General features: G+C 47.5%; 1 protein-coding gene across 5 annotated transcripts in view; it reads right to left on the bottom strand.

Moving 5' to 3' along the window:
* The window catches only part of Csmd2 (CUB and Sushi multiple domains 2), a 579,269-nt gene that overhangs the window by 281,914 nt on the left and 282,379 nt on the right, over window positions 1-14,976 (bottom strand). For all 5 annotated transcript variants that reach the window (XM_013519720.1, XM_005395117.2, XM_013519719.1 and 2 more), the window contains exon 7: window positions 3,794-3,871. In XM_013519720.1, coding sequence (XP_013375174.1) covers window positions 3,794-3,871 — 78 coding nt within the window. The remainder of the gene's footprint in view (window positions 1-3,793; window positions 3,872-14,976) is intronic.

Consider the following 14,976-nt stretch of genomic DNA (forward strand, 5'->3'; position numbering starts at 1 on the left):
GAAATGAACTACAGAATATTAATGCGGAGGTGATAAAGGGATGCTCAGAGTGAGGGCCAGTCTCATGTCACTGAGAGAAAGCAGCGTTTACCATGGACCTTCTGAAGAGGTAGGAGTTGGACACATGACGACAGTGTGACAAGGCAGACAGGCGTAAGGCACGAGGTGAAAAAAACGGAGAGTTGCTCAGAGGATGGCCAGGGTAGGAAAAGGTAAAAAGTGACAAACAAAGTGGGAGGTGAGATTTCAGAGAACTGATCTGATCCTCAGTACTGTGGGGAGCCAGTGAGGTGTTCTGAGGAGCAGAAGGGCCAGGGAGACTGGACTGCTCAGGGCTAGGCTGATTCTTGTGAGTCCAGTTAGGAAGTGCGTTAAGGTCAAGAACCTAGCTGTAGGGGTAGACAGGAGACACTGAGAATGGATATGGCAAAGAAGGACTCTCCAGAGCTCATGGAGGACTAGGACAGGAGGGGAGGTACAGGCTTTCCTGAGCCTGAGGCCCTCTGAGGATGTGATGGCGGATGGACGTAGGTAGGGAGTTGCATTTCAGACTTGTTGAGGCTGAATCTCATTCCTACGGGTGGAGGCTGGTGCAGACCCTGTCAAGGTATCCCTGTAACTCAGGTTATGCCGGCGAAGGGAACCTGAGGGTTTGGACACTTCGCAAGAGCAAGCCAGATGCCAGGTAGCCTCTGTGTCGTGTGGCAACAAGCACAAGGCCTCCTGCGTCATCCCTCTTTCTCCAATACTACACAGTGGCAGGTGAAAGCCTGTCACTCCCACCGATGCTCGTCCCCTGCCCCACCACCTTCCTTGCAAGCCTCCACCTAAAAAGAATTCACATCCTCAGCTTAACAAAGCCACCATCCCCACCACCCCAGAAAACTTCAGGCTGGATAGTAAGAGGACAGTGGCATCCCCAATGCAGAGGAAGCTCCTGCTTCTGGAGAACCTTGATATTGTGAAGGAAATGGAAAAAGATAACAGTGGCTCCTGTGGTCGGGAAGTAGGAGCCATGGGCCTTCTCTCCAGAAAGGAAGCTTGTCCTGAGCAGCGAGGTGACCATCCTGAGCTGTCTTGATTGGCTTATGTGTTGGTAGGCCCATCTCATAGCCTCAGTGATGGACTGGGTGGCGGGGGGGGGGGACTTCCCAGCTAAGCACGCATCCTCTTTAGGTCCTGCGTCCCCAACCTGCCCACGGACCACACCCATCCCACAGACCCTGACAACCATCAGATAGGACCCACACAGCCCCCTTGCAGCACGTGGAGAACACAGCACCACTTTCTCTTGCTCTCTCTTTCTGTATCAGCACAGCCCAGAAAGCAGATAGAGTGAGTGGAAGGCTGGTGGGAGAGGAAGAACCATGACAATGCCCACCCAGTGAACCACAGCCCTGACACCCAGAGCGGATCCAGTGTTCCCATCTAGTCAACCAGCTCCTCACCAGGTCCTGGCCCCACCCAGGAAGTTACAAACACAGCCATGATGCAGCCCACACCCAGCCAGCACCCTCTTCCAGAAGGACTGGACAGGTAATGAGAGTCCCATAAAGGCCTTCGAGGCTCCCAAAGAAACAAGCAAACTTCAATCTCAGTGAACAGTTCACTGTCTTAACTATGGAATTAAGAAGCATTTCTGCCTTTCACATGTTTATTTTCAGCCTTCACTACCTGTTTAAAAATAGCCACTACTCTTTATGACATTTATTTTCTGTTGGCTCCAGAGGGATAATAACAAAAGTAATGCATATCCAGCCTATATGGGCCCCTATGGCAAGAAAAAGGCAGCACTTTTCCAAAGGGAGACTCGGACAGGTGGGTGACCAGCAGCACTGGTCAGGGGCCCATGGGACTTGTGGACTGTGGCAAAGGGGATCCTGAGTCTCCTTCCCCTCTTAAACTCAGTCAGCTGGCTGTGGGGGCAGAGCACTCAGGGTAGACACTCGGAGATGTTTGGCTCCCAGCCTCTGAGCAGTGTGAGTGACACCTATCGTTCTTGAGGGGAGTCTTAGAATGGAGATTAATACCCTCTTGTTGGTAGAAAGAGATTCATGTTTTTTTAGAAGAGTGTTTGCATTATTTCCTTAGACTTTTCATTTTTCTGAGGGAGTTTGGGCATCTCCGAGTAGTTAATGAAAACCACAGACCCTCTCTCCAGAAAAGTGTGTCCCCATCTCCTGCAGTTTCTCAGCTGATTCACAGAACTCCTCAATCCTTGGTCAGGAAGGCCCTTCTTAGCACCCTTGGGGGGAAGGAAGAGTAGGGTTTTGAATCCGCATTCTGGAAATGAAGACATTCTGGAAATGGGTAACATGGCTACCTGAAGACACAGCCAGGATAAATACTTGGTCTCTCAAATGAGGGCCATTCCCCTAAGCTTGTCTGAGGCTTCAGCTGAATTCTGAATTAAAACCGCACTTATCTCAGTTCATCTGGTCTCTGTGGCTATAGACAGAAAAAATTTGAGGGCTGGGGCCACGGCCCAAGCCTTCTCAGCAGAGTCCTGGGCTCCTAGTCCTTGCTGCTTCCCCTGAATCTCTAGTCATGTACAGAAACAGGATCTCCCAGATGCCTCCTCCCATCTAGGATCTTCAGGTGAGGGCCACCAGGGAAGCTAGTCTCCAGCCATACCCAACAGTCAGTGGTACTGACCCCATTCAGAGGACTTGAATGAACAGAGCATCTGGACCAGGCCCCAGCTGCCTCCGCCCCAACCTTTCTCCTGGCCACAGCCACCAGCACAGCTTGGGGACCTGATGGCCACTCTCCACCACTCCTCATGAAGTACTTCTAGCAGCTGAAGAAGAGTGAATGCACGGAGGTGAGATGGATGGAGGGTGACGGGGGAGGGTGGGGAATCGGGCTGGTATAGAAAGAGGAGGGTGGAGAGGAAGAAGGGTGGAGAGAGGGAGGGAGGAAGAGGACAAGAGAAGCAGGAGAGGGACAGAGAAGGAAGGAAACCAGAAGGCCAGTCACCAGGGACTAGGCAGGCTCCCTGCACTTGCTTCCAGAAACAAAATGCTGGGCTTCTCAAAAATCCCATCTGCTCTTAAGTCCAGACTTCCGCGGTAAATTCTTCCCAGAATTTACCCCACCTACACCTCCTGTATGCTCGCCTGAGCCCAGGCTCTTATCAGGTGTTTCCTGGTGTGACATTCCAGATCATTCCTCGGCACCAGACCTCTTTTAACGTCCCAAACAATAGTAACAGAAACATGTTCTCGAGATGAACTCTTCCCCACGCCCAAGCAGAAAGACCCAGCACCTCCCTCTCATCCCAGGAGTCAGGGCCTCCACCTCCTCTAGTCCTCTCTCTGCCCAGCCAGGTCCAGGACCCTTGGAGGAGATTACTCAGCATGTCCCTTCCTTCCCTTCCCAATCCAGCCTTGGGAGCTGGAATTGGGTCCCTGCCATAGCACCCACTACATCCCAGCCCAGGGTTATTGACTCCTAGAAAAGGAGCCAGAAAAGGGACCATCTTAGCAGGTGGAAGTGATTCAAAAGGAAAAATAAAGAGAGAAATGTAGCAGTAATGGCTCCCTGGACTGCAGTTCGAATGGGAAGTGAGGAAGGAAGAGGGAAAAGGAGGACAATGGGAGGAGGAGACGGCAAAGGACAGGCCCAGGGCTGCTCGGTGGCCACAGGGCAGTGTGTCCGTGCACACAGCCTGGGGTGGAGGGAAGCAGGAGTGAAGGGAAGTCATCCGGCATCATCTGGCTTCCCCGCTGTCATAGCACCGGCGGGTCTGACCACAGCGTGAAGCCCAGCGGGCAGGCAGGCGGACACTTACACACAGATGTCTTCTGGCTGTTGTCTTTGCTGGGCATCAGCTTCACGCCTCGAGACTTCAGCTCAATTTGCTTCTTGACTAGAGAGGAGGGAAGAGGAAAGACAGTTTGAGTTGATTTATGTGATCAGAGATGAGGATCCCTCTAGAATGATCCCCTCTCCTGGTTTGGGACATTCTTTGGGAGGTCCAAGCTAGGAGCTCCCTGTGTGGGGATATACCAAGAGTACCACTCAAGGGCAGCAGGGCCCCAGACACGGAGAAAGAGCTGCTGTGAAGGCTTCCTTTTAGCAGAGGCAGGAAAGGTATTTTCCCACCTAGTGCCCTCTGAGACTTCTCCAGCAGCCTCTCACAGGTGTCTAAGACTTCTGCGCCCCAACAAACTTCTCCTGAAGGCTTGCAGCCTACCACGATGTGGATCAGGAATGCCCCTCAAAGGTCTCTGCGCAGAAGACTTGGCCCCCAGCCTGTGGTACTATTGAGAAGTGGTGGAACCTTATGTAAGTGGGGCCTGGTGGAAGGAAGTTAGGTCACTGGGGCTATGCCCTTGAAAGGGATATTGGGGCCCCGTCTTTTCTCTTCCTTTCCCTTTTGCTTCCTAGGCACCATAAGATGGGTAGCTTCTTTGGCCACAGGCTCCAGCCAGAATGCACTGGCTGAAACGTGGGAGCCATTGATCACCTACTGAAATTGCCAAAACTGAGCCAAAATAAATCTTTTTTTCTTTTTAAGTTGATTAATCTCAGGTATTTGGTTTTTGTTTTTTTTGTTTTTTTTTTTCTCCGGTACCGGGAACCAAACTCATGACCTTGCGCTTGCCAGGCAGGCGCTTTGCCACTGAGCTAAATCCCCAGCCCCTAATCTCAGGTATTTGTTACAATAATGGAAAGCCGGCTAACACACAGCCTCACTCCACCCCTGCACTTCTGCTTCTCTACAGTCTGCCCTGCCCAATTTCTGAGCCAGCCCTGACAGGATTAGAGTATAACCCCAAATTTTCACCCCTCCCTCTATCCTTATATGCTTTGTGATATGATTTTTGTAGTTCCTCCCATTATAGAAGTGGAGTATATTTCCCCACTCCTTGACTTTGGGCTTACCCATAGGAAGTTTTAAGACCTTGACCTGTCCAAAGGCTAGAAGAGCATATTAGGTATGTTCTCCTGCAGCTCTGCCATCACTGTGAGAACATATAGCTGGCTCAGAAGAATGAGAGACTAAGGGGGCACACCCAATCGGCCCAGCCAGGCCTATCTTCCATCAGCCAATCCATTGTGGACAGAGGAAGCTGAGTCCTGGAGGTCACTGAAGAACTCAGCCTGGCTCAGATGGGTACCTAATGGACTGAATATGGATTAGAACCTGCCACCCAGTCCAGTCCACAGCTCATCTGGACTTTGGCAATCAGCACACAAAAGGTAACAGGTCAGAACTTAGGAACAAAATTCCTAAGGTCAGGCATTCCTGTGTACCTATCAACCTCCTTGAATCTGGCTTCCCTGCTTCCTGAGGCATTCTTTTGGCCTCCAAGGATTTAATCCAATCCCAGAACCCCTGTGCCTTCTTCCAACTGGCCCCCGTCTGCTGACTCAGCCCTGTTAAGACTGATCCCCAGCAGTAGTGACAACTGTGACCAGGCACATCTGATGTGCTAGGTCCTGGGTGCTTTACAAGTTCTTTACTTAAATCTGCTTCTATGGCTCCTCTCTGTCACACCCACATATGATCTGTTAGCAAATCCTTCCAAATATATTCCAGATGCAACCACTTCTTTCAACCTCCACGTCCATCACAGTGGTCCAAGTCTCCTACACCTCTCCCCTTGTTGCCATGGTTGCCCATCTTCCACCCTTGCCCCAGTGTAATCTGTTCTCAGCACAAGAGCCAGATGGATGTGCTAAAACATAAATCAGACCGTACTACTTCTCTGCTTGAAACTTCAGCGGCAACCCTTCTCTCCTAGAGTAAAAGTCAAAGTCTTTCAAATGGCCCACAAGGACCAATCTGCTCTCCCCATGACCTCTTTGGCCCTTTCCTTGATCTCAGTCACTCTTTTCCAGCCTCTTGGGTCTCCCTGATGTTCCTACAATATGCCAGGCATATTGCTTAAGCCTAGCAGTTCCCTAGAATGCTTCTCTCCAACTATCTGTATGATTCACTGGCTTTTTCCTCTTAAAGAAATTGTGCTAAACTCACTTCTTCACAGAGGCCTCCACTCTTAAAACAGCTCCAACCCCAGCTATCCTGTCCCCTTGCTACTTCACCTTACTGACTTTCCGACATACTCTGTCATTTACAAGGGATATTTTTGTCCCTTCTTAATGCAAAGTAAGTTCCATGAAAATAAAGATTTGTATTTATTGCTGTACCCTCAGTGCCTGGAGTAGCGCACAGTGTATGTATGTAATGGGCCCTCACGAATCATCTCATTTGGTCCTTAAACTTTCAGCAACCTTGACTGTACTTATACACTTCCCTGATAGAAAATAAAATTGGGGTTCAAAGTGGTTTATTTACTGGTTTTGAGTAGAGCCCCAGCATCTTATCTGTGACCTTGCCTCAAAGAAACTCCAGAGGCACCAGCAATGTTCCCCAAACCTGCCCCTGCTCCCTATCTAGCTTAGACCTCTAAAACTCAGGTTGGATTTATGACACATGCCAATCCTCAGAGCAAATCCCACGGCAGTCAGATGTGCGTGGGGGTCTCCCAGGGCCCCTCACTGTGGCCAAACAAAAGGCTCACCAAGGGTCCCCTCTGCAAGTCACAGTCTCAGCAGAATGCCTGATAAAATTCAGTTACCTCCACAGACTCAGCCTTCTGACACACATTCACCCTCTTTTATAAATGTGCATTACTCTCTGTGTGTATCCAGCAGGAAAATTTCCAATGAACACTACTGCGGTCCCATTATCAAAAAGAGGGCATTAGTAGAGAAACATGCATTATTCAAACCTGGCTAATATGGTGCAACAGGGGAAAAAAAAACCCACTGATTTAATCATCCCTAGGAAAAGTAGTGGCCCTAGTACTGTGAGAACATTTTGCGCTCTTGTCACTGATGTTCCACTGAGACAGGGATAAGGTGGGAGTCCCTATAATCCAGTGCAGCATGTTTGAGGTTAGTCCGCAGAGATGGCTCAGCATCTGGCCAAGGAATAGTGGTGGAGTCAGGGTCTTCATGGTCTCCTTGCTGCTGGTTCTAATATCTGCTAGATGGAGGAGGACAAGGATGGGACTAGAACACTGTGGATGTTCTAGTCATTGGCATTCTGCTGATGGGGGACTTTGAGATGCAGGCAGATATGAGAAGAGCTGCTAAGGGGGAGCTGCTCTTCTCTTCCCCTCAAAATTGCACAGAGGAAAAGCCTCCTGCCCTTCTCCCCTCTCAGGGCCTTGGAAGGAATCCTTCTGATTTCTGGGTCCATCCTCCCCGCTTGTCCCTGGGAAGAACTGTCTAACCCATAGGCTCTGTGGTTCCTGTCACTGGGTGGCTTTTAGTAATTGGTGATATTGCCACACTAGAAACAACTTCTATTCTTCCTCTTTGATCTCCTGGTACCTACAATAGGGTGGAGTTTGTCATGGTGATGAGAACCTGCAGAAAAAGACCCTGAAATACAACTAGAGGGGGCTTAATTTACATATAAACTTTGTGACTGCTCCTTCCAGGTGTGTCTCAGAGTTTGCATCACCCATGATACCTTTGGATACCACATAGTCCTGATAAACACTGTAATCCACAGATATAGTACTTGTTCTCATTTTAGCCTGCAAGCATCAGGGCCCACTTCTCTCTGGACCAGGGTTCCTCATATGAATAACACAATTTCTAAAAGATATACATCCAGGCCAGCTGACCCAGGTTCAGGCTCAGGAAGGTGGAGCCCATAGCTGGCCCATACTACGTGGAAACTGATAGTGGGCCCAGAGAGTAGATCTAGGCAAGATCCACATCACCAGGGACAGTGGCATCAAACCGCTGCCTCCAGATGCCAGGGCCTCACATTCTGAGAGATCCCAAGAAAGCAGACACACCATGAATTGTATACAGCAAACTGTTTTGTTTTGTTTTTGTTTTTTAATGTGGATGAACCATCATGTATCATGGAGCACCAAGGGAAACCACCCACTAAATACGGTTGCTGATGAGCTGGTTCTGCAGACCAGGGTGGACTGAGTGTGCAAGATCAGAGGACAGGGAAGGACCTCCTCTAGATCTCCAGAGTGCACCACTACTAGGCCCAACCACTAAGAAAGGTCAAAGCCAGCAGATGGGCAAAATAGCAAGAACCTAGAGAATTCCCAGGGTATATTTATTCATGCTGTTTGTCCTCTCAGTCATTTGTGAAGTGCCCGCTAGCCTTGTACCAGTGATATTACACTGAAGCCCTGGACTCTCTACAAAGAGGATTTGGTAACCAGCAATGCTGTGAGGAGAAAATAGTGCTTGAGGTTAGTCTCATTGTTCTGGTCTCCCTCAGATGCACATCCACTGCATATATGTGTACACATCTGCATGCATACATCCACATTCATGTCTATTAGCAACCTCACAAGTACATAGTCACACACACACTCACACACAACTACAGTCACACACAAAATGCAAGTCACACACATATACTACACACTTTCTCCCTGTAGGTGAACAAAGTCAGGACTCCCAAGAGAAGCGTGCAGGCTGTAACTGTCTGATGGAAATCTTACTAGGTACATTCATCTCCTCCGAATGATAATGACTACAGGAGACTGCCAGGCTGCTCCATTCATCCTTTATATTCTGGTTAATTACAAGACATTTCCTCGCTGTTGTAAAGGTTAGTGGGACACATGGTACACATTTAGCTAGAAGAATCTGGCAATACGAATGGCTTTTTTAGTCTGCAGCATGAGTTATTGGGCTGAACTAACAGGGGACAAGCACCTGTTAGGGGGAGGGCGGCCTGACCTGTCCCCAAGGCTCTAGGAGTAAAGAAGTGGATGGGCCCTTGAGTCACATTCCTCCAGGGAGTTGCTTCTTTCTGTCCCAGTGAATTCAGACTTCCCTCCCGCAAGGCAAGCCCCTCTATTGCCCTTGTCTACTTCCCTTTCCTTTTCCTCACTGTTAGTTGGACCAGTGCTTCTTCCCCGCTGTGCCCACTCTGTCCCCAAATCCAGGCTGCTCATCCTTAGAACATTTCTCCAAAGTGTATCCTTCCTTGCAGATTCTAAGCAGCCCTGCCTAAGTTCATCCTCTCTTGCTTGGGTTTTGTTCACAGATGACCCCCTCTAGCCCATCTTTTAAAAATCTTCTGAAACCTGAAATCTGGTTTCCTCTTTTTTTGTCCTTGCAAAGTATTGTGTGTATCCTACATGCTGTTCCGCTCTTTTCTGCTGAGGATTGTCAGCCTTGCTGCCTGGCCACTTGTTCTGTAGACCTGTTTCCACAGTCCTTTGCCAGATGGGGCCAATGTCCGGAACACTGGCTCTTCAACTCACTCAAATTTATGATAAAAATGTAAAATTCAGTACAGTTGCCTGAGATCTAATCCTTCAAGGTAGAAACCTAGTGAACGCTGTAGCCTCTCTTCTGGAGCCACAGAGAAGAGTGCTGCTTAAACAGAGCTAGGATTACTTCAAAGTGACAAGGATGACATGTCAGCTGACTCACAGGATAAACATAAACTGGTATTAGGCTTGACCAGGAGGAGGCCAGAGTAGCACCGCCACTGGCTACTGTACTGGCAGGCTCAGGTGCCACAGAAGGCTTACGAAGGTGTTAATCCAGTAGAGGACCAGGAAAGGGGTGATGTGGAGTGTGTATGCTATAATTACTAAATTTAGGAAGCAGTCTCAACCTCCAACAGCCTCCAAAGGGATAACTCCATTTGCCAGAATATTTGCAAATAGAGACAGAGGACTCAGCTGCATCATTTCTGCTGTCATCACAGAGACTGGAAGGGTGTCATCACAGTGAAGGCCCCAAGCCATCTAGTGATAAATTAGAAATGCAAGGCACAGAGTCTGACCAAGGTTACCATTCTCACTAGCTGAATAACGTCCAAAATTCTGAGAGGTGACCACTAGGATACTTAGGATTTCCAGGGTCCACTGCATTGGGCTCACTCTTGAAATGGCTGATGACCATGGAAAGTCTTTGTTCATAATTGCTGGAGATGCTCTTAGTACAGCTCTTTTAAATAGGCTAAAAGTTGGCTTTTAGGTTACATCAGTCAAAACTGCAGATGGGGCCTGGTGGCGCACACTTGTAATCCCAGCACTCGGGAGGTTGAGGCATGAGGACCACCACGAGTTCAAGGCCAGCCCGAACTACATAGGGAGACGTTGCCTCAAAACACAAACCAAAACCAAAACCAAAACCAAAATCAAACAAAACCTCCAGGTTTTAGTAGCATAGAAAGAACCGACAAAACTGTTGTTATCAATGGTACAGGGTTTTTGGAAAAGAGAGCTTGGCCCTGAATCCTGATGCACTCAGGAAAAGTTGATTACTGTGATCAAAATGATGTCATGTTCTTGCAGGGAAAAAGGTGACAAGATTCAAACTGAGAGACATATGCAAGAAATCATTGAGTAGTTACTACTAGTGTTGATGGAAAAGGAAGACTAAATGAACATCTGGCAAACCTTCAGACGCAATAGCTCTGCTGAGGATTGATGGGCTAAGTGACATGGAAGGAAATGAAAAGAAATAGTCACCGATATACTGAATGCCACAGGATTTGCTATTGAGAAAATGCTATCATGTAGGTACCTTGGCGCACTCTTCCATTAGCTGAAAGATGCACTCTTTCAGCTAATGAAGAGCAAATGACTGGTATAGACATAATTGAACACCACCACCAATTCTGGTAATAGCCATTGCTATGAGTGCAGGTGTTGAAGAATCACTGATAGTTAAGAAAATTATGTGAAGCTTCTCAGAAGCTAGCTATGCATTATGCTTGGTGATGTTTTTTAATATGGCAGAAAAATCATTGCCCTGTCAAAGGTGATAAGAAGTGCATGTTGGATGCCACTGGTGTGGCTTCTCTGTTAATTACAGTAGATCTTGTAGCCACAGGAATTCCTAAAGAAGAAAGTCATGGTGGGGCGGGGGCAGGGTTGGGGAGTGGCATGTTCTAATTCCTGGAATACTACCTTGCCGTTATTACTGGATTGGGGCGGCCTTCATTAACAATCTCAGATAATTCAGCTGGACAAAATGGTAATAGGAAAGCTGTTTAAGGGAATCTCTACAGCTCTCAGCTACTGGATAACGCCGTTCTATCTACCTGGATGCCTTCCTCCTATTCTTTACCAGGTTACTTCTTCCTCATCTGTAGCCAGGGCCTCATGAAAAGGTTGCCATCTCTCTGTGGCTCTCTCCACCTTTCATGTGCAAGTCACTACCCTCTCATGATTTCATTCAGACCTTTGCTGAATCTTTACTTACACTGAGATGCCATGTCTTCATTTAGCTATTGCCCCATGAGCTCAAATGTCAGCATCCTGGAACTGACGCACAGCAAGGAGCATATAAGTTTCCTAATATGCTAGTTTCCTAGTTTGATGACTGAATGGATGAATGGCCAACTGATAGAAGAATATATGGCTTCAAATCATTTCTTGGCAAAACGATGGGTTACACATGAAACCTGGTGCGGTGAGACGTACTGCATTTTTGTTTATGTGTTAGTAACAAGCTTACGCTTAACCGAAGCCTAGCTTTGTGGCTACCTGGCCACAGGCTCCTGAGTCGGACATCAACAACCCTGTAGTTTACACAGAGGCCCATGGAGATTTGGAGCCTGGAAACGAGGTTGGAAACAGTTCAGCAGCTCAGCAGGCTAACTACAGTAGGACAAAGGAGCCAAGGCTTCGGCTGTGGGATGCCTGAGGCACTTTTCTGGCCTGAGTCTGCATGTTAGCCATAAGCAAGAAAGCAGCATGCTCACATGGAAAACAGAAGCTCCTGCTTGGTGTTACAGCAGGCCTCAAGCACCTCAGTAAATGCAAACTCTTCTCAAATGGCTAAGTCTGTTCTGCGAACCATTGAGGCCCAGCACAAGGGATCTGGAAGGCAGAATTGTTGATGGTTTTCACTGAGGATTCCCTTGCATATCTTGGTCACCAGGGTTGACTTAGCAAGAGAGGCAGTGAGAGGGACAGCAGGGCCAGGCTGGTGTTTGGGCAGGGAGTGTCAGGTGCCCGACATGATTTTCAGGTGAGTGAGGCAAAAGCTCAGAGCAAGAGTCAACTCAGCCAGGTCCACTTCCCTCACTGCACAAAGTTTCACCATACAGAATAATGGTGGTCAGGGTTTTCTTTCCTGACCACCTACCATATGCCTGGTATTTCCCAGGACCTCTTTTAATGTCTAATAGCTTTTGGGGTTAATAATATTCCTTGTCTACAGGTGAGGAGGGTCGTAGCAGTCATAGGGGCTTTCCTGTCTTCCATGCCAGGGGAACCCCTCAAGAACTATGATTATCAGCCATTGGGTGCATTTAAGAAAGGCTCTTCTTAGCATCATTCCTTGTAGACTTGGGGAAAAGAAAGCAATTAACACTCTGAAAAGAACTGGAAAGATTCCTCAATGGAGGCAAGGGCTTGATGACACAACTTTAGTGGGTCTTTCAGCATTGGAAGGAACCTAAAAGTTTCCTTCAGACCTTAAAGGTTTCCTCAAAGAACCTTTTAACAAACTTTTGGGTAAACACCACACAGAATAGATCCAAGAGGGGCTGCTCTGCCAGTATACCACCCTCTCATTCCCTATCAAAGCACCTGCTGGGAGTCCCCTTTGGTCTCCAGAGAACCACTCTTTTGGTTCCTTCCTGTCATGTTACACATATGGGGAGGAAAATGATGATCTCGGATTCTACATTGGCTTGAAACTTTCATATCTCCCTCCGTAACCCTAAGCTGCGGACCCACAGAATAGCCAACTGACTACTAGCTAGTCCCCCAAACCTGATATCCCAATACTAACCAAGAATCAATATCTCAAGCACAATTCATTTACTATTTGTCTCTGTCTCTGTCTCTGCCCCAAGCCATCTTGGTTAGCAGTGTCACTTTTCATCCATTTACTCAAGATAGAAACCTAAGATTCATCGTGATTCCTTCATCTCTTTCACTTCATCCCCTCCCACACTTACCAAATACAATCAGTCACGAGCCCAGTATGGTTCACCCTGGAGAGCTCTCTCCTACTCTGTCTCTTCCTCCATAACTTTACTCCTTTTGTCTAAACTCTGGCCCTTATCACTGTATGTTTCTGTGGGTTACTTATCTCATTGCTGAGACAAATAATATGACACCCAAAATTAAAGAAGAGAAGATTTACTTTGGCTCTAAGTTTGTAGAGATTTCAGTCCATAATTAGCTGGCTCAAGACAGGGTGGCATGGTAAAAAGGCATCACAGAAGAGAAACAGTTCATGGCAGGCAGAAGGCAGCAAAAGCAGCAAGCGGCTAGTGACAGGCAGGGACAACTGCAGCCCTCCTTTGGTCTCTTGTAGTCTATCAGAACTACCCACCTGGGGTGGGTAGCACTCACACACAGGGTGAAGCATCCTTAATCCTAGCATCATACCATAATCAATCACTTGATTTGGGTGGCAATGCACATGCACATATACATTTCTGGTTCTATAGACTTAGCAGTATTAGGTTGTTTTGTCTTTTTACCCAAGATCACATCCTTAATCCCAGAGTCACACATTATAGATCCAACCACCTCCAAAAAGCCCCACCCATGACTGTATGAGGCTTTGGAGAACATCCAGATATAAGCCATAACAATGCTCAGAGATTCTTAGACATCCTTCCTGTGTTAATCCCAGAGCAAAGACCTTCTTAAATGGAAATGTGATCATGTCTCGTCTCTGATTCCTAATGTCTGTCCTCCTCTCATCTGTGATCTATGGCAGAAGTCCAATTTTGCTGAGCTTTTCAGTACTTGATCTCTACCTCACTGGCTCTGCTCCCTGCTTAGCTCTGCTATGGATGGCAGACAGGCCCACATGTTGGCAAACTTTGTACAGAGGCTGGCAATAAATACATTAGGCCTGTGCTTACCACTCCAGTCACAAACTGCTCAGCTCTGCCCTGATAGTGTTAAAGCAGCCAGAGACAAAGGGGAAATGAAGGTACCTAGCTGTTTTCTAATGTCTTTTACTTATGGACACTGAAATTTCAATTTCATACAATTTTCACATGTCATGAAACACTATTCTTCTTTTCTTTTTTTTCTTCCTTAAACTGTTTTAAAATGTGAGACTCATTTTCAGCACAAGGGCTTTTCAAAAACAAGTGGAATACTGGATTTGGGCTGCAATCCACACGCAATATAGATTTGTGGTTCTGTAGACTTCGTGTTAGGTTCTCTTGTCTTTTTACCCTAGCTGGATGCTTTGTCTAGCTATCTGTCTGGCATCTTTTTGAGACCCTCCTTTAAGTCCCTGCCTCTTTCTCTTATTCCTTTATGGCTTTTCCTCAGTCTCTTTTGCTACTAATTGGACCTTCATCTCCAGCCCTAGACCTTTTAATCAGACCTCTAAGACAGCTCTTAGGCCATATGGAAGTTACAGCTCAATGTGTGGGCCCCCCTCCTTTAGCCTGTTCTTGACAGCAGAGGTGGGCTGTGTTGTGTTCGCCTTTCTACAGTCACATCATAATGTCACACAGAGAATGTTTGTGAAATGCAATACATTGGCCACCACCCGACAGCCAAGTGCTACATCCCAAGTAGCACTCAGACCTTCCTGTTCTCCGAGTATTCATCAAAACTGTCTGGACACGAACCCCCTAAATTCTGATTGGACTAAGACAAGGATGGAATGTGTCATGTCGTGGGTTATTTATCTATCTTTTTAATTTTAATTTAGTTTTTGTTTCTCTGAGAAAAATTATCCATCAGTATAATTAGAGTTGGTAATTATTAGCTCTGCAGGGCCATAAATCACTTGAGTCTCTAATGTTCTAAAGCTGAGCATGGGTGAAACTAAGCCCTTGCCAATGATGATTCTCCACTGGAGACTGGTTCCTCAAGGCTCAGGACCCAGTCTTCAGATTTCTTTGCCTTGCTCTGTGCCCCAGAGGGCTGACCTCTGCAGACCTCCTGCAAGCAAGGGGGCCCACTGGTAATGCCATCCAGCCTTGCAAGGTGCAGGGCAGGCAGAGCAGGACCTCGGCTCCCT

This window comes from Chinchilla lanigera, unplaced genomic scaffold (genome assembly GCF_000276665.1).
Source record: "Chinchilla lanigera isolate Chin_1 unplaced genomic scaffold, ChiLan1.0 scaffold00051, whole genome shotgun sequence".
NCBI lineage: Eukaryota > Metazoa > Chordata > Mammalia > Rodentia > Chinchillidae > Chinchilla > Chinchilla lanigera.